Source organism: Biomphalaria glabrata, chromosome 13 (assembly GCF_947242115.1).
Source record: "Biomphalaria glabrata chromosome 13, xgBioGlab47.1, whole genome shotgun sequence".
Classification (NCBI taxonomy): domain Eukaryota; kingdom Metazoa; phylum Mollusca; class Gastropoda; family Planorbidae; genus Biomphalaria; species Biomphalaria glabrata.
This window is the reverse complement of record NC_074723.1, coordinates 21,969,756-21,989,878: the sequence shown is the minus strand read 5'-3', so window position 1 is coordinate 21,989,878 and position 20,123 is coordinate 21,969,756. Positions and strand designations below refer to the sequence as shown.

Below are 20,123 nucleotides of genomic sequence, written 5' to 3'. Positions count from 1 at the left end.
AACGAAAAGAAATATTAGTAGAAAACAGTAAATGAAATATACTAGAACACAATAAAAGAAATTTGCATAAACCATAACCCTAACGCTATCCCTAACCTTAGCCCAAAACTCTAGCCCTTTCACTGAATCTAGAGGGGGGGGGGTCATTAGACAGTAACTACAACTCTCAATAGTAATTATCTACTTGGAAAGTCGACAATGACCACAGTGTCTGGTATGGTAATTCTTCCCTTCCTTACGATACGATGGCCAAGTCAATTAAGACTCAGAAGAATACATTTGAGCCATTAAGCTTTGCTCTTGAGTTTAACGCTTAAAGAAACAAATGTTTAACAAGTAGGCCCGTGGTCACTTCTCTCTCTGTCTACTGAGACTTACTTCAGGTTCCTTATTCTGGTCAAGTTTGTTGGTTTTTAACTCCTTGCATACGTTCTAACAGAATCATATATTTATTTCTCAGCGGCTTCTTCCATTATTGTCATGTTGTGCACTAAAAAGATCTGAACCTATAACGTCTGTACGAACATTTGTTCAATACTTGAACAGCTTTGCATGATTTTGTTGACTGTAGAGAACTAAAGACTGGTACAAAGTTTGGATCACAATTCTTTCATTTCTAGATGAATATTTCATTGCATAAGCATGATTTCATACGCTTCAATTCTGATGTTGTAAATTTGGCCAATAAGTAGTACTGACCTCTCCAACGAAGAGTCGCTACTTAATCTATGTATCTAAATATTATTGACATCAAGTTTTTGGGGACATTTAGTTGTTACTAAAACCATGACATTTTGACAGTAGGTACAGTATTGAAGACTAATAAACCAGCTGTAAAATGTAGTATACTTTTTGAGAGTTTTCAATTTAAAAATGTATATCTGTAATGAAATTCAAATTTTGCATAGCTTTATAATTTTTAAATTAGCATTGACACGTGGCCACAATTATAGTAAACCTTTTATGAATCTTAATTTATAATTATAGACTTATTTACATGTACGTGCTCCCGCGCCGTTGGGCAGCAAGCTGTCTCCATAAAGATCTGTCACTGGCAATGTCTGAAGCCTCCTCCAACCTGGTGTCCACAGTTCTGAGGTCCTCCATGAAGGTGTGGCGCCAAGTGATACGAGGACCGCCCTGTTAGCGCCTTCCTCGTATTGGCCTCCATGTCATCGCAACTCTTGGTATGCGTAGTTTGTTTTGTCGTAGAACATGTCCCGCAAACCTCATGCGACGCTCTGTCAAAACCTAACTAAGTGTTCGACTCCCAGTTCGGCATAGGATTTCCTTGCTTGAGACCCGATCTGTGTAACTGACTCCCAAAATCCGTCTCAGCCATTTTTGTTGAGCCACAGTTAGTCTTTTCTTAATTTTGACAGATGACTTCCATATCTCACATGCATATGTTGCAGTTGGAATGACGTTTGTGTTGAGAAGGTGTATTTTTGTCTCGAGCCCAATGGCTTGGCTTGTCCAAGTAGGTTGCAGCCTTTGGAAAATGCTCCCTGCCTTTCCTATTCGGCACGCTACATCATGGTAGGCATCCCAATCATTTGTTATGATGCTGTCAAGGTACGTGAACTTGTCCAGCTCTTCAAGCTTTGACTCGCCAAGTCTTGCGGGGGCACGCTTTGCCTTATATCCCACTCGCAAAATTTTAGTCTTATCCAGGTTTATGCGGAGGCCAATTTTGGGTGCCTCTCTATCTAGGCTCTCCGTCATTTCTTGAATGCATTTATTTGTAGCCCAGAGTAGTGCAACATCATCAGCAAAGTCCAAGTCCGTCATTCGGTTTTGTTCACGCCATGGAATACCAAAGGCAGTCTGGTTCATTGCTCTCCACATTATGTAGTCGATGGCTTGGAGGAAATGGAAGGGAGATAAGATGCACCCCTGTCTCACACCTGTCTCGATGCTAAAAAAAAATCGGTTGTTCCTTCTGTTTTAATGCAGCAACTAGACTGACTGTAAAGGTGTCGTAGGATCTGGACACATTTTTCTGGGATGCCGTATTCTCTATTTTCCATAGTGATTCTCGGTAAACACTATCAAATGCTTTCTTAATTATAGATAAATATTAAAACAATCAAAATAAAACACCGCCATGATAATAAACAAAGCATATCTAATGAGAAGAACCGATAAATCACTACATTATCTCTCAGCATTGCAAGGCTAATCTCACCTTTTCTGTATATAACAAACATTAATTAATTGCCACTAATTGATTAACTAATCGGTTGCTATGTACATTGATTCATTGAATTTCATCAACTATGAATATTATTACGAAAGTTTAACGTGATCCGAGAATGGGAAGTGGGAGAAATTAACGTGTACAAAGTCTGTACCAGACAGACAGTCGGAGTGAATCCATATAAGCTTTGTAAAAATATAGTTTCAAAACCAAAGTACAGACTTGGCTCTTTATTTAGTAATTAAATATTAGTTTATGCTTTATTAAAATGCGAAAAAAAAGTTATTACTCAAATCACCAAAATGTGAATCTAGTCACATTGTTAAGTCTTGTGTCATATACTAACCTGAAAATCAAGACGATACCTCCCGGGCCCCACCTCCCTGTTTTTTTTTATTTCTAACGGACGTAGTCTGTTTGTTATGTCTTTAAGAATTGTTGGTCCAATAAAGCTAAGTATCAAAGCTAAGTATCACATAGGCTTGTTCCGTTTCTTCCAGTGAATCACGCCAATTGTGTATGCGCTTTTTTTCAGTTCTTTTGTCTCTAGAGTCTAGAACCAAGAGCTGAATAAGCAGGTCCGGATTTACCACAGTACAAGACTTTGCGGCCTCACGAAACCTCATCCTTAAAGGGGGCCCTCCATCTTAAAAAAAAATACTTAGCAAATATGCATTTAAATATAAGAAATAAGGACAATGAAAATAAATTCACAAGTAATCCATTTCCATTTTCGCGAATGCGAGATACTTCATTAAATTATTAAATACATTTATAATGAAGCTTGAGGATCCAGGGCCCCCACTGACAAAAATTTGGCACTGTATATATGTCATGTATATTATTTGGTATTAGTTGTTGTCATTAGAATTCAAGTTCTGTGAATAAAGCCAATACTTCTAGGACAAGGACTCCCACACTCTGCTTTTTTTTGTTACATCTTTGTCTACAACCTCAACACAAGCGCACAAACACACTCAAGATTTAATCTAGAACAAAAGCAATTTTTTTTAAAAACTAGAACAAAAAAAAAAAAAACAAGAAAAGAAAAAAAAAAACGAACGGATGTCATCAAGTACTTGAAGGTTTTCTGTCTCCCTTTAGCAAACATCGAGTCCAACATCTTGTCTTTCCTGGGTCTCTTCACTGCCGTCCATAATCAGTAGAGTGTGTTTAACTTTTCAATCCTAATTCTGTTTACAAGTCTCACGTTACAGCAACAAGTTTATTTCACTTGGGAGTTGATTTGTCCTGTAGTTCACTGGACTACTCACATTTCTCTTCTTCTGTTTCACTGGTTTTGTCCCCTGTCCCCATCTCCCCCCTTCCCAGGGGCTGACATTCAAAGACAATATTATTTAGCATTTTTTTTTAAACAACTCATATGTAAAGGGAGAAAAATCGAAACAAATAGCTCATCAGATTTCTGTTTGTTGTTTTGTTTCTAGCAGGTGTCAGTTTTCAATATATCTGTTCAAACAATAACATCAGTATTTGTTAGCTCTCTAGTCTAGCTGCTCACTCTTAAGTTGCGTTCTTAAATGCTCGGAAAATTCCAAGAGTTTTTATTGATAGCGTATTTGTATCAGGTATCTGCTTTGACAATTTGTATGCTAAGCAAATTAAATGTTGAACATATAAATTGTAGACACTACAACGCATGCAGAAAAAAAAAGTTTTGATAGCTCTAAATTAGGTGTGTCAATGCTGATTACTTATGCTGAGTGATTCTTCAGTAATTTTGTTTTAGTAGATTCCTTGATCTCATATGAAACAACATAGTTTTTATGGAGTGTAGGCACGTGCTGTTTACGTAACCATGGGGAAAATAAGAGGGATGTTATAGTTGTGTAAGCTAAGAGTTTCTGATGAAACTACGAGCTGGTCTTTCATAATTCGTTAGTGAAAAAGAACTGGCGGTGAAAGAGGAAACTGGCTAGAGACATGTGACAGACAAGACGTACATATGTAATGAGTTTTATCTTTCACTGATGTTTCTACATACATCTGACTTTCAAGTTGAATCTGTGTCTATTTATTAATAAAAGATAATTAAAAGTTATATTCCGTTTGTTTTGTTTTTAAAACGTCTGTTTCAACTGATTTCAAGCTCTACAGTACCATTCAATTTACCGACATCGGTGTAGTTGTACTAGCTGTTTGGAGCTACACAGAGGCCAGCTGGGTGTCAAAGTCGACCCTGGTAATACCCGGCGAACTGGCCCACGAAATGTGTAACATTTATTTGATGAGAATCCAGTTGTAGGCTAACTTGTCCTCAAAATCGTTTTCTAAATTTGCTAAGGTATTGATACATTCGAATATATTCACACTATCAAGAATCTATGTGTCTAGATATATATGCCTATTATTTGTTAATCGCTTAGTGTGTACAAGGGATAAAAGACTACAAGAAGCAAGATATAGGTATATACTTGGCTATCTGTCTAGTAAGTTATCTAGGCCATCTGTCTAGTAAGTTATCTAGGACATCTGTCTAGTAAGTTATCTAGGCCATCTGTCTAGTAAGTTAACTACTATTTGAAGTGTATTTAACTCTGAGCGTATCAGAATGTCGTTGTATTATAGTTCCACCCAGTTAGTCAAACTAACTCTTTGCTGACACTCGGTGTATTATAGTTCCACCCAGTTAGTCAAACTAACTCTTTGCTGACACTCGGTGTATTATAGTTCCACCCAGTTAGTCAAACTAACTCTTTGCTGACACTCGGTGTATTATAGTTCCACCCAGTTAGTCAAACTAACTCTTTGCTGACACTCGGTGTATTATAGTTCCACCCAGTTAGTCAAACTAACTCTTTGCTGACACTCGGTGTATTATAGTTCCACCCAGTTAGTCAAACTAACTCTTTGCTGACACTCGGTGTATTATAGTTCCACCCAGTTAGTCAAACTAACTCTTTGCTGACACTCGGTGTATTATAGTTCCACCCAGTTAGTCAAACTAACTCTTTGCTGACACTCGGTGTATTATAGTTCCACCCAGTTAGTCAAACTAACTCTTTGCTGACACTCGGTGTATTATAGTTCCACCCAGTTAGTCAAACTAACTCTTTGCTGACACTCGGTGTATTCGATGTCTAATTGTTCTTTCAGTAAAAGTAGTTCGCAACTTTCACTTGGGCTCCAAATACATTTCTAACACAGGCGCCACCTGTCGCATCACTCTAAATCAGGCATGTCAAACTTATTATGGTGTATGGGCGGCATAAAAAACTTACTATGACCTGGGGGCCGCAGCACAAAATCAGTTGCAAAACAGCCTACTCGTTTTATGTAAATTAGAAACAATTTAATAGAATACAATAATTAACGTCATACCTGTCCCTTAGTTAGCTAAATGTGTAGTACCATTCGGTAATTGAAAATTAATATGATTACGCATTATTTTCTTTGTTCTGATGCTTGACATCTTTTATGGGATACAAGTTGATTAATGTCAGGTTGAAGTTTGTTTTCCACTGACACTTTCATCACTGATGACAAATTTTGATGATTTTCTAGCTTTCATTATGGAAAGGAACTGCTTACGAGGATAAGTGCTGGCAAACAGCAAGTATTTTGGCTGCAAACTTCCGCTATTCAACGTACCGTTCAGGGTAAATAACTATAAAATGTTGGCACAACCAATTCTATATACTTCGATTTCAACAAATAATCTCTCTGCTATTCTATCAGCTCTAGTTGCACATTACCAGCAGCTATTTCAGAATCAAATGAGAATGGAGATACAAACAACAAAAAAATTCTTGCTCGTACGGAACGAAGTCACGAAAACGGTCATTGAAAGCATCTACTAACGATTCCAGGTGTAAGGCATATTTACCAAATGTTGCAGCCGTATTTAATCTTTTACGTTCCTGACACGTTCAGAAGTGAACAAGATTTCCTCTTCATATTTTATTTATCCACATTCGTAATTTTGCTTGTAAGCACTTCACATGATTACACGTAGTTGTGACTATTTTGTCTTTACTTTGAAGTTTCAAATTCAAGTCTTACAGTTGACCAGTGAGATCAACTGCCAAGCCAAATCCCGAACCTATTCTTCAGTTTGGAAACCGATCTTATGACATGTTGGAGATGTCATTGCTGTGCGCAGAATGTTTCTTGGTGAATGATGGATGCACTGAAAATGAGCAAATTTAAACATAGCATTAGTCTCTATTATGTTTGCAAGTAGCTTTGCAGCAAAACCATTTCATTTGATGGTTGGTGCGCCATCCGTTGTTAGACTAGCTAGCTTAACCAAAGGTAAATTATACTGCAATATCACCTCCTGTCATTTCTCAAAACCATCCTCGCTTGTTGTGGTGTTATGCATAGAACAGATCTCAAGTAGTTCATTGTGTATCTCCAAATTCCTGTCACAGACCATTATGAATATAGTCAACTGTGTTACACCCGCTACATAATGTTCACAAAATCTGACTGACATTGTCATTCAATCTGCCACAGTGTTGCTAGTTAACGCTATTTCTGTGAATGCTTTCACCTTTTCTAAAAAATTACTTTGGCTTAAACGACACACTCCTTCGTGAAATCGCATCCACTAAATGATTTGCTCTATGGCTTGCAATTACGTCTGACAGAATATACCTTGTTTTGACTACAGACTCAATCTCGTTGTTCAGTTTAACAAATACTATTTTTCGACTCTAGTAGTTTGTCATCTCTTATTTTCCAGTGTAACAAGTTAACATTATTTTAATAATTTTGAGGTGGTTACGCGGGCCGCACGCAAGGTCGTCGCGGGCCGCATGCGGCCCCCGAACACCGTGTTTGACATTCCTGCTCTAAATAATAATAAAAATAAGAATAATAATAAAATACTAGACAAAAAAAACAACAACGTCGAATCCGAATGGAACTGAGAGTCTATGGTCCAGAATGCAGAGGGCAGGCTTTTCCGGTCGAGGACCGGATTTGGCCCCTAGTTTGTAAATCATTGTTTTTTTTGTAACGTTGTAGGTAATTCACGGTCCAAAGTTTGCAAAGGGAAACTAATCATAACATACAACAGCAGTAACAACTCTTCCTGAAAACAATTCACTTACATAAAATAGAAAACTTAATTTAAACTAGAAACAAAAAAGAAATGTCATTGTTGATAGTGTCAACATTTTAATATTTAAAACTACTCTAAATAAAACAAATTTTATTTGTATAAATGTCTATTAAATGCTTAGTTTTTTAAGTATGACTACCCTACGGAATTTCTAGTTTATATAGAAACAAAATTTTAGTCATTGTGCTTAGATGATTGTACAAATTAAAGGTAAAGTTTTCCCAAATCCTTGGAAAGAAAACAAAATAGTGCAGTGATTTGTCGCTTACCATAATTTAATGTTGTTATACCTCGTAATCTTATCATTTCTCTTCTATGATTGATAGTCTGTGATCAACGCCTATATACTAATGACATACAAAAAGTCTTTTGTTTTTCCAAAATAATTCCATTTCTAAGCAAAGCAAACAATGAGTCAATAAAATTGGCTGTCATCGACACGGAACGTACAGAAAATAAACAAATCTGAAAAATATTATCAGCCAGCTCATTGTATTGGTGCGAGGACAAATTGGAGTGTAAACTCTGCACAAGTCTGTCCTCTTGAGCTCGGCTAGTGATCATGAAAAAGTCTCACTATGACCGACTCTACCTGAAAGACATTGTGGCCTCCCAGAGCTGTCGAAATTTCAGAGACAGTGTCGCTCAGGCGGACATCCGGTTTGACCAGTTCCAAAGAACCAAGAAATGGACCTCGTGTATCACGTTCGGACACAAAAAAGGACGCTTTGGCAGGTTGGTCAGCTGTTGTTGTCTTTGTTGCCAATTATGTTGTAGTCACTGATGTTGAATGTCAATGTTTCCTTGTAAATATTACACTTGAAAGATTTTTTGGTCTTAAAAAAATGTACAAACTACAGTTGTTATTATTATTATAGAAATAAATTAACTTTTATTCCTCTCTGGCACTACCAATGCCGAGCTTTGTTAGAAGGAAACAAAATTCTTTGTAGTCCTTTAACATTGTCTACTAAGAAATTTTCTAGTGATGTGGTAGGTCTGCAGCAGGCAACAAAAATCTTCCTAGACATGTTAAGGGCCTCGCGAGATCAGTTGTCATTATCCGTCGGTTAATATTAAAGTATGTTATGTCTTTCTTGTTAATTTAACCAGCTTCCATTGTCTCTTAAGTTAAGTTTTCATATTTGTACAAAGCTTATTTCTACTCACTCTGTATGTCTGTCTGTCTGTCTGGTAAAAAGTGTGTGCACGTTATCTCTCCCTATTCCATTCTCGGATCAATTTGAAACATTGCACAATTATTCATTGACTTCGACAAGACATGAATCAATACAAAAAAGTAAACAATTAGTCAATTAATTACTGGGAATAACTTATTTGTGTGATACCAATAGGGAAACTAATCTTTCAGTATTCACAGATATGGTTAATTTTTTTTAGGCTAGTCCCCTTTTATAACTGATAATTCTCCCTCACGCGTTCTCCAATGAAATGTGTCTGCCCCAGTAATATTATTATTATATTTGATATTTAAAAAATTATAGTTTACATTTGGGTTCCCTGACGATATGACATCTTTAAGTAGAATTATTTTATTGTTATTCATTTAGTCACACTAATGAAGCAAGCATAAGGAATGCACTCTCAAAGTAGTCATGTCATTAAAATGCACTCTCAAAGTATTCATGTCATTAGAATGCACTCTCAAAGTAGTCATGTCATTAGAATGCACTCTCAAAGTAGTCATGTCATTAGAATGCACTCTCAAAGTAGTCATGTCATTAGAATGCACTCTCAAAGTAGTCATGTCATTAGAATGCACTCTCAAAGTAGTCATGTCATTAGAAGGCACTCTAAAAGTAGTCATGTCATTAGAATGCACTCTCAAAGTAGTCATGTCATTAGAAGGCACTCTAAAAGTAGTCATGTCATTAGAATGCACTCTAACTTTAAAAACAAAAAAGAGGAAGATGGATGTGCCTAAAATATATCACCACGGAGTTTCAAAAATAAATGCGAATCTATAAAAAGAAACTTTTCTGTTGTTGTCTCCGGTGTTCAGAACACGGAAGTATGGATGGAATCATCTACACAAATAATTTAGTTTTCATTTTTATTTTTTATACCCACAAAATCCGTGAGATCTTACGCTTGCAGCATTAGTTCAAGTATTTAAATCACGTCCATGGAACTTCATCGAAGCCTCTCCAAATTTTCCTGTTTTTATTAAGTTCCTTGTTCTTTAGATTCCATTGGTTTGTGTTGAGCCTACATTTCTTTATATCGCGTTTTGTTCTTTTCTTCCTGACTCTATTTTCGTTGCGTAAACGTATATTTCTTCTTACTGTAGATAAAATCTTTTAAAATATCAAAAATGTATACAAAAGGTAGATTACAGTAATTATATTCCTTTTTGCAAATCCCACATCTAACGACTACAATACAAACCAAACCAGGCAGGGCCGGCTTTAGGCTTAGGCAAACTGGCAGCTTTCTAGGGCCTCCGATTGGTGGGAAGCTCGAACAGGAATTGCGAAACATGGCAGAACGTTATGGCTCCATCATAAATCTGCTAGCTTAGCTCTAAGTCTCTATAATAATCCCGAGTTTATTCACAAATGTTTAGATCTACTAGTTAGACTGCATAGTTTAGAAGACCATTGCTTCTAGATCTACTAGTTAGACTGCATAGTTTAGAAGACCATTGTCTAGATCTATAGTTAGACTGCATAGTTTAGAAGACCATTGCTTCTAGATCTACTAGTTAGACTGCATAGTTTAGAAGACCATTGTCTAGATCTACTAGTTAGACTGCATAGTTTAGAAGACCATTGCTTCTAGATCTACTAGTTAGACTGCATAGTTTAGAAGACCATTGCTTCTAGATCTACTTGTTTGCATAGTTTAGAAGACCATTGTCTAGATCTACTAGTTAGACTGCATAGTTTAGAAGACCATTGCTTCTAGATCTACTAGTTAGACTGCATAGTTTAGAAGACCATTGCTTCTAGATCTACTAGTTAGACTGCATAGTTTAGAAGACCATTGTCTAGATCTACTAGTTACACTGCATAGTTTAGAAGACCATTGTATAGATCTACTAGTTAGACTGCATAGTTTAGAAGACCATTGTCTAGATCTACTAGTTAGACTGCATAGTTTAGAAGACCATTGTCTAGATCTACTAGTTAGACTGCATAGTTTAGAAGACCATTGTCTAGATCTACTAGTTAGACTGCATAGTTTAGAAGACCATTGTCTAGATCTACTAGTTAGACTGCATAGTTTAGAAGACCATTGCTTCTAGATCTACTAGTTAGACTGCATAGTTTAGAAGACCATTGCTTCTAGATCTACTAGTTAGACTGCATAGTTTAGAAGACCATTGCTTCTAGAGATCTACTAGTTAGACTGCATAGTTTAGAAGACCATTGCTTCTAGATCTACTAGTTAGACTGCATAGTTTAGAAGACCATTGCTTCTAGATCTACTTGTTTGCATAGTTTAGAAGACCATTGTCTAGATCTACTAGTTAGACTGCATAGTTTAGAAGACCATTGCTTCTAGATCTACTAGTTAGACTGCATAGTTTAGAAGACCATTGCTTCTAGATCTACTAGTTAGACTGCATAGTTTAGAAGACCATTGTCTAGATCTACTAGTTACACTGCATAGTTTAGAAGACCATTGTATAGATCTACTAGTTAGACTGCATAGTTTAGAAGACCATTGTCTAGATCTACTAGTTAGACTGCATAGTTTAGAAGACCATTGTCTAGATCTACTAGTTAGACTGCATAGTTTAGAAGACCATTGTCTAGATCTACTAGTTAGACTGCATAGTTTAGAAGACCATTGTCTAGATCTACTAGTTAGACTGCATAGTTTAGAAGACCATTGCTTCTAGATCTACTAGTTAGACTGCATAGTTTAGAAGACCATTGCTTCTAGATCTACTAGTTAGACTGCATAGTTTAGAAGACCATTGCTTCTAGAGATCTACTAGTTAGACTGCATAGTTTAGAAGACCATTGTCTAGATCTACTAGTTAGACTGGATAGTTTAGAAGACCATTGTCTAGATCCACTAGTTAGACTGCATAGTTTAGAAGACCATTGCTTCTAGATCTACTAGTTAGACTGCATAGTTTAGAAGACCATTGCTTCTAGATCTACTAGTTAGACTGCATAGTTTAGAAGACCATTGCTTCTAGATCTACTAGTTAGACTGCATAGTTTAGAAGACCATTGCTTCTAGATCTACTAGTTAGACTGCATAGTTTAGAAGACCATTGCTTCTAGATCTACTAGTTAGACTGCATAGTTTAGAAGACCATTGCTTCTAGATCTACTAGTTAGACTGCATAGTTTAGAAGACCATTGTCTAGATCTACTAGTTAGACTGAATAGTTTAGAAGACCATTGCTTCTAGATCTACTAGTTAAACTGCATAGTTTAGAAGTCCATTGTCTAGATCTACTAGTTAGACTGCATAGTTTAGAAGACCATTGTCTAGATCTACTAGTTAGACTGCATAGTTTAGAAGACCATTGTCTAGATCTACTAGTTAGACTGCATACTTTAGAAGACCATTGTCTAGATCAGTGGTCTTCAACCTTTTTTGGCCTACCGCCCCCTTTTCGAATTTTTTCTTTAAAAAAATCCTCCAGCGCCCCCCTCTAAGAAAAACAGTTATAAAGAAGCGTGAGAAGGAAAATTTGAACAAAATATTATCTATTTATTAATTTTTATGCTGTCAATAACACTTATCCCGCTTGAGAGACGACCGCATGCCAAAGGCGATTGTTGTAAACTCCTTGGCCTATGACTGACGAGCTTTGAGGTGCCCCTCTCCCCCGTTAGCGCTATAGAGATTTATTCAGGCGCCATTTCGCTCTCACTGGCATAGAGGAAAGTACCTGGCAGCATTCTCTGGCAGCAGATAGCGTCTGAGAGAAACAGTCCGAGAGCTCTTACAAAAACTGCGGGACAAATATCTGATACTCAAAGAAAAGCTAGCATACAACGGCTTTGTCTGCATAAATTTCGGGAAAATATGTAGGTCGCAGTTGGGTTTCCGTAGTTATGTGAAACACTGGACTCAGCCGTAATCTTCGGAATCAAAGGTAAAAACAGCCAATATTATCATTATGCAAAAATTATGTCATATAATTTGCAGTGATTACACACACAAATTAATTGTAAAGACTTTCTTTCAAATCCTAAGAATAGTCTCCGTTTGAAGTTTTGAATATTAGGGCCGTAAATTTAGTTTTAATTTTTAATATAAATATTATTATTGCTGAATTCACTACAAAATGAGATTAAGCTAATGGTAACCTTGTGCCTCCTGCAGTCTGACAATATTAGAAATTTCAAGCTTTAAATTAGCCAAGGCAAGGCGAAGGTCTCCTCTATTTGCTACATCCAGTCTATTTCTTTGCTTATTCATTAACTTTGTTACGCACTAAATCTAGGTTAACCATGTATGTTGATGGAATAGCTAAAACATAATTCCATTTTCGACCAAAGTTTGGAATTTTACTGAAACATTTAAATGCAGCCACATCTCTGTTGTGGCTCTAGGGGCGTAGCTAGAATTTCCATCGTTTGGGGGCCAGGGGGCTTGACATCTTTGGAGGCCGATGCATTTTGCGTAATATTTAATTTAATTAATTAAAAAAGCAATCAAATTTCCCCCCTCCCCACACCCTAGCTACGCCACTGAGTGCCTCCTATGTTTACATTATTTTTTACTGAAGACATGATTTTGTAAATTTATTTTTTCATGCAACTCAATTTGAACGTCAGTAACAGATGTTTAATAATTGTCATTAATATATATATATTTTTAATTTTAGAAGCGAATCTTAATTTCTTCATAGAGCATTGTTATGTGAATTGCATAGATATCGGTGTCCTTGGGCAGTAATTCATTTGTCAACAAACAAGTTATGTGAGATTCTAACCCTAACCCTAACCATTAACAAACCTCTTTCGAAATCCAGCGAACTTCAGTTTACAGTCGGAGGTTCGTTTCATTCATTTGTGTTAGATGCCTACCATGTAAAACATTTTTTTAGCCTGCTTTAAGTCATCGCCAACCGTTGAATCTTCCCGTTTCTCAAAAAAAAAAAAATGTATTTAAGAGCTTAAAAAACGAGCCATAACCATTAACAAACCCCTTTCGAAATCCAGCGAACTTCAGTTTACAACAAGAGTCTAACACCTTTTTCATCATTTGTTTCATAAAACTGTTGAAAGATGCGCTTATTTTCGGCATAGGTTTGTATTTTATTTACAGTTTTATAATTAGATTCAAATAGAAATGAAATTGCGGGCTAAACTTTTTTTGTGTATCATAACTCACAAGTGTATAGTGAATAGATTTGTTCTTTATTCTATATTACCCATGAAGTCATTGTAGCGTCCAACCACTGATGGTTTCCTATATGTCCCCATAAGCTACATAACGAGACAATATTGAAATAATATTTCATCTCTAACAGAAAAAAAGTTTTTTGTGTTATACATGTTTTAAAATAAATTTAGTTTTAATCAATTTTTCAACAATATCATAAGAATTTTTAAAAGCTATATGCATTTTTCTAAGAAGCCACTAAAACATATCCTGCTATTCTGTTTTTAGCTATTAGTTTTGTGCGAAATGTCTGTCCATCTATCCGTCTGTCCGTCCGTCCCGTTTCGATCTCGTAAACTAGAAAGATATTGCACACTTTTTCTTTCCATGTGATGGATAGAGACAATGACCAAGAAAGCTATAGACAGCCAAAAACATGGGCCTCAGGTCTGGAAGAAAAGCGTCTCATACGAAACATGGCCAGCTCCTTTACCACCAAAGCGAAAGACACCGTTACCTTCGATATTTGTGGACGGGAGCGTCTCTCTAAAATAGGGCGCCACAGCCTCATGAAAACGTGATCAAGATGAACCATAGTCGCTCTACGATTGAAGGAGGCCAACTCATTCTAACCCTAACTCAAATTGTATTTTTTTGTTGTTGTTGTTATTTATTTATGTCATTATATGAAAGAGTTACACAAACGTAAATGCCATTGTTTTATATAGTTCGTCCATCGTGGTTCGATAATGATGACCACTTTTGTCATCCAGAGGGCTGAGGGCTTTGCACTGGGGTTTGGTGCCTCCTCATGACGCTGGTGAGACTTATGTGAGCCCGGAATGTTCGGCTGCACAATGGGTAGGTTGTTCCAGCTGGAGCTAGTGTCGTGGGCCTTGCTTTTCTTCTCTGGCGTTTTTCTTCTGCATACGTTGTTCTCTTTTCCTCAGTAACCTGTGCGCCAGTTTTCACAGCGCTACCCCATGATGCTCTGTCATGTGCCTGTGTCTCCCAGGTGGCTGGGTCTATGCTGAACGCCTTCAGAGAAGCTTTGAGGGTGTCCCTGAAGCGTTTTCTTTGACCGCCTTGCGAGCGCTTTCCTTTCCTTAATTGGCCATACAGGAGTCGTTTAGGGATGCGGCGGTCTTCCATTCTGCAGATGTGTCCGCCCATCGCAGCTAAGACTGCATCAGGATTGTGTGGATGCTTTGCAGACCCGCTCTTCAAAGGCTATTCCCATGGTATGTATGTGAACAGAATACTTCATTCATTGACTAAATGTCTTGAATTTGTTGTGTGAAAATTTCAGTGTTTAGGGTTAGATCATCACTGGGAATGGAAGTAAGCTTGTTATTTCTTGGATTTCTTCAGTGAGGATTTATTTAGTGAAATCGTTGAATGCTAATTTGTGTCAAATATTGATCTGTGGTTTAAAAATCCTGGTGTTTCTAAGTGCCCCTTTTGAGCCGTACAGAGATTCTGACAAAACACTGCTCTCTCCCTGAACACTTGACTTCTGTTTGAAACGATAACTAGAGTTCTGGCCACTCCATAGGCGAAACATGACCATGCTGAGCGATACAATCTTGCCAACTCGACCGCCATTGACTGACTGGACATCACACTAATTTTGTTTACGCCTGATATGGTCTGTGCGAGTAACAAGGGATTACAGAAGCTACCTTTCTTTTTTGACCGATAATTATCACTGATAACAAAAGTTACAATGTGATTTGATTTATTTGGCCAACTCTCTTTTTGTAACTACTCAACAGATTACAGCTGGTCTACATTCAGTTGATTATTTCTTTTTTTTACAAAGCTTATATTCTCTGTCAGTCTGTGATTTTTTTTTTAAATTTCGAAATATGTGAAATAAATGCTACTTAATGAGAGATGTGGATATACCATATGAATTTAGTCCCCTTATTACGTTTTGACACGTTTTTTTCCCACTTTCCATTCTCGGATCAAGTTGAAATTTTACATAATTATATATAGTCGACAACAATACACGAACCAATCCGAAAAATAACCAATTAGTTAATCATTTAGTACTAATTAAATTTTGTTTTATGTAGCAGGAAGGGAGCTTAAGCCTGTAATTTTCAAATTAATGGCAGTAGTTGGCGGTTCTTTCACTTAGATAGGCTTTGTTTTTCAAAAGTAAAAGTAGTCTTGTTTCTTGTGCTTGTTGTGTTCTTGAGTTCAAGGCATAGTAAATCCTCCAAACAAAGTTTATTTGTTGATGATAAAAGCACACGACAGTTTCCCATAACGTACTCGTGAGTTCGAATAATTATTATGGAGATGAAGCTAGAGAGAAGGAGAGAGAGAGATCAAAAAAGAGAAAAGAAAAAGTAAAGATAAAAAATCTTTATATACAATCAAAAGAGACTGTTAAAATAAAAAAAAAAAAAAAGAAATACCAAAAGGAAAGGTAAAAAATAAAGGCCGCAAGAAAAGATTTACGGAAAAGAGAATTAAAAAAAAAATACAAAAAAATACAGAGACGATGGTAAGAGAAAGAAATGTTATGTTACAAGGTGACCAACTCTGGAAGTTTATCTCCCCCTATCCTTGACAAAACTCGAAATTGTTCTGTTTTGTTTATCCAGTGTCTCTTACTATGAAGTATTTGTGATAAAAAAAGCAAAGAGGCGGCCCGCTACAAAGTCTTCCGAATTTTTTTTACTAGAAAAGATAATTCTTGCTTGTGGCGATTGAGGTCGTTGGAAATTAGACACAAGTGCGGAACTATTACACAATTGTTCCTCGGTCATTGAGAGTAAGTACAAAAGTAGACAAAAAGTCGGTCATGACCAAAGTAAAAAAATTGACACTGCAAAGAAAATACTTCTAGATGGACGTTGTATATCTACAAAAGGATGAAACTTTGACATCAGATATTAGAAGCTCAACATTTGACACAAAACAACATAAAAAATTCACCAGCTCACAGATTGCTGTGCTGCTCAATCGCCCCCATTAAACATCTAGGCGCCACTTCTCTGGGTTTCTTTTCTGTTTTGTTTGCAAACTTTTTATCACAGTTACTGCCCTTTACTAACTATTTCAAAACACATCAACAACAGTTGTAAACAAGGTTTATGTTTAGAATAGTTGTATCAATTAGTTTGGATCAGTCATGTAATTAAATTTGTAATAGATATAGACTAATAATAATAAATCTGTGTGCAATTAGAAATATTTTTTACCGATTGTTTTTGTTTAGCTCTATTTCATGCTTTAAGTCTACTCAGTACACTATGATCCTATCACTTGCCTGTACCAGTTGGGGAGGGTAGAAATAATGGGGTCTCTGGGTGATCGCTTTTAACACTTTCTCACCGTAATTATTTTCCACGTTTTAAGCAGCGACCTACAAAGGTATTAATTCAGCTTGTACCACCTCATCAGACAAGTACAAATTATTTCCCTTGTTCGACTTATACAGAATAATTAATTACCAATAGTTAATTAACTAATTTCTTTTTTTTAATTGATTCTTGTGTTGTCAGGTAAAGGAAATGTTTTTTTTTTATTTCCTTATTTTTTTTTAACCTTTTCGATGATTTTGCCCGCGACACGAGTGTCGGAAATAGAAAAGGTCTGCCGACCTAATATGGTTGAGCGTCACTGATCTTGGCTAAGACGGACAGACAGAGGGAGTTGATATAAACTTTGTAAAAAATAAAAGTTTCGTTGAGATGCTCACTGTGTTTGTGTGTTTTTGTGCTAGAAGCAGGATACAAGTGTGTGACATAAGGTGTATGTGTGTCTCTAATAGAGTGTGGAGGCAGTTGAAGCATTGGCGTTTTTCTGTAGTCAGAAATCTTAAACAAGTTTTTTTTTTTCAACTCACTCTGTCTGTCTGTGTGGTAAAAGTCTCGGATCAAGTTGAAATTTTGCACAATTATTCCTTGTACCTGACAAAACCAGAATCAATTTAAAAATATTAACCAGTTAATTAGTAACTATTGGTAATTAATTATTTTGTTCGGTATTGAACAAGGAAAGAAATTGTACTTGACATACTTAGTGGTATATGTTTAATTAGCCCCCTTATGGAGGCTTGAACCCTCGAGTTCGAATTCAAATCATACATTTTTGTATTTATTTAAAAAGCGATCACTGTAACATTCACAATTCTCCTCCCCTCTCCCCTTTCTATGACTCATTTGATTACATGACTGATCCAAAGTATTTGATACAATTATACTTAATATATGTTGTTTTTTTTTAAAGTTTTTTTTTTGTTGTTTTTATTTGTTGATGCTGAAGTCTAATCACGTAAATATGTACACTTCTTTTATTTCTCACGCACTTTATTTTTTATTGCCTTGTTGTTGGGTTTGTTTCCTTTTTACTGTCGTTTATATGTTCACTTTTTTTAATGTTTATTTTCTTCTATCTTCACGTTTCTTGTCATAACTCTTGTCAGTTATGTTGCAATGTTTATTGTCATGTACATTTTTGGTAGTACAATAGTTATATCTTCATTTTTGTATTATCCGAGGATTAAGTATTAGCCGCCCACGAAAGGGAAATAGCCGCTTTTAGTTTTATGTGATCTGTCTGTCCGTCCGAACCGTAGTCCGTACGTCTAGTTTAGATCTGAAAAACTAGAAAATATATTAAAAAATCCGATATATGATAGTTTAGATCTTTAAAGTTCTTATGCAAATTCAACTTTTTTTCTTTTCTGGAGACAAACAGTTTAATTTTTTAAATCAACTATGATAGCAGTTTTTCATAAAAATACACCATTTTAGAAATATTTACTATTAATTGTAAAAAAAAATACCACTTTCTTTTAGTATATTTTGTAACACATTTATGTCAATGGTTTTGTCATTTTTGTCGACAATTTTTGTTGATTTTATTATTAAATTAAATATTTTTTGTCTTACTAGCTAGTTACATTTTAAATAAAATGTTTACTTTTGTTTCAAAAGAGAAATAACTATTTAGTATGCATATAAGTCAAATGTAGTTTAAAACAACAATTAATAAGCAGTGTTTCATTAATGCAAACTCGGAACCGTCAGTGGAGTAACAATATTAATACACAACCAAGGCAAAAGTTTCTTTTTTGAGGCTTTGAATGAGAGATTGGTTCTTTTGAAAAAAAAAAAAATCTATTAGATAATCATTCAATAGCATCAGCTAGGCCAGGTTCACGTTGAACTATATCTTCATAACTATCAGTTCATTGAATGCATATTAACAATGTAATAATAACAACATTAATAAGTCTTCGTATCCTGTGGTATTAAGTCGTTAGTCGAACTAACAATACAACAGTCTCGGCATCACTTTCGTCACGAGCACGTCTCTTCATTTTGTATCGACGGAGGTAGGTTTGTAGTTGTTGATAGTTTGTAGTTTATAGTTTCTGATATTCTTTCTGATAATATTGAAACCTCCCTATTTTTTACCTGCCTGGGTGGACCACTTCGGGAGTCGATTTTGAGTCTGTTTTTCCACGCTAAATGTCTTTGTAACCTTATCTATTTTTTATCTGTGCTCCTTTCAGTTTATGTCCTAACGATAGATATATTTAATTGTTTAGTGTTTCATTAAGTTCTTGTCTTAATTTAAAGTCGAACTATATCTCCATTCAAATGTGTTTGATTCCCATTATTCTAATTAAACGTTTGATTTCCACCGAACCAATAGATCGAGATATTTTGTGAGTGAACGGACGGTGAAAAAAAAACTGCGCAGTAGAAAGTACTTTTAGATAGACACCCTGTTTGCTAAACACCTAATGTTCAGTTCTGACACCAGCTTTGAACGTTAAACTCTTAGAAAACCACTCCCTTATGTGTCCTCACACACACACACGCACACCACACACGCACACAAATTCAGTGAACCTGTTTCTCCCTGGCTGCAACAAGCTAAACAGTACGAGATAAAAAAAAAAATAAAAGTCAGGATATGGTATTGACCTGTTGTCCAGTCGCACGCCAAGGTCCACTGTCCCAGTCACCTTGTTTCCCTCACGAGTTACTGATACAGCTGACGTTGTAACAAAGTCGCAATTTGTTTTGTTTTTCGAGATTATCCAGACAAGAGTAACATGATAACATTTTGGGGGGTTAAATCTTAGACGTCAATAAAAAGAAAAGCTGAAGGAGACTTGATAATTTAGTTAACCCTAAACACTCTGACTGATGCAGGCAGACACACAGGGGTTAAGCTAGTCTCATAGAGTGTTTTCTTTTGTCCTGTTGTGGACACAAACACCCAAAAGTACAGCCCTTATTCCAACACACAAACAGACTCACGGACAAACTTTAAGTATCCAATGTATGCCCTGTCCCAGACACTCAATATCTCTCGAACTTTCCTTTTACGTGAGTTAAGGTTTGAGATTATGTAAAGCATAATGATCGAGTATCGATACAATGTTGTTATGGCTGTCTTAACAGTGGTACATTGTGTTTGTGAAATGTTTGTTTGTTTGAAACACAGTTACAGTAAGAGACAGTACGATGCTTCTTG

The 20,123-nt window shown here is 36.1% G+C and overlaps 1 protein-coding gene across 10 annotated transcripts in view; it reads left to right on the top strand.

Moving 5' to 3' along the window:
- LOC106057400 (rap1 GTPase-activating protein 1-like) overlaps positions 1–20,123 on the top strand; it is a 508,422-nt gene that overhangs the window by 342,107 nt on the left and 146,192 nt on the right. For 2 of the 10 annotated variants that reach the window (XM_056007683.1, XM_056007684.1), the window contains exon 2: positions 7,616–8,024. The exons of the other annotated variants lie outside the window; for them this stretch is intronic. In XM_056007683.1, the coding sequence (XP_055863658.1) occupies positions 7,852–8,024 (173 nt within the window). In that variant the 5' untranslated portion in view covers positions 7,616–7,851. The remainder of the gene's footprint in view (positions 1–7,615; positions 8,025–20,123) is intronic. 10 annotated transcript variants of the gene reach the window in all.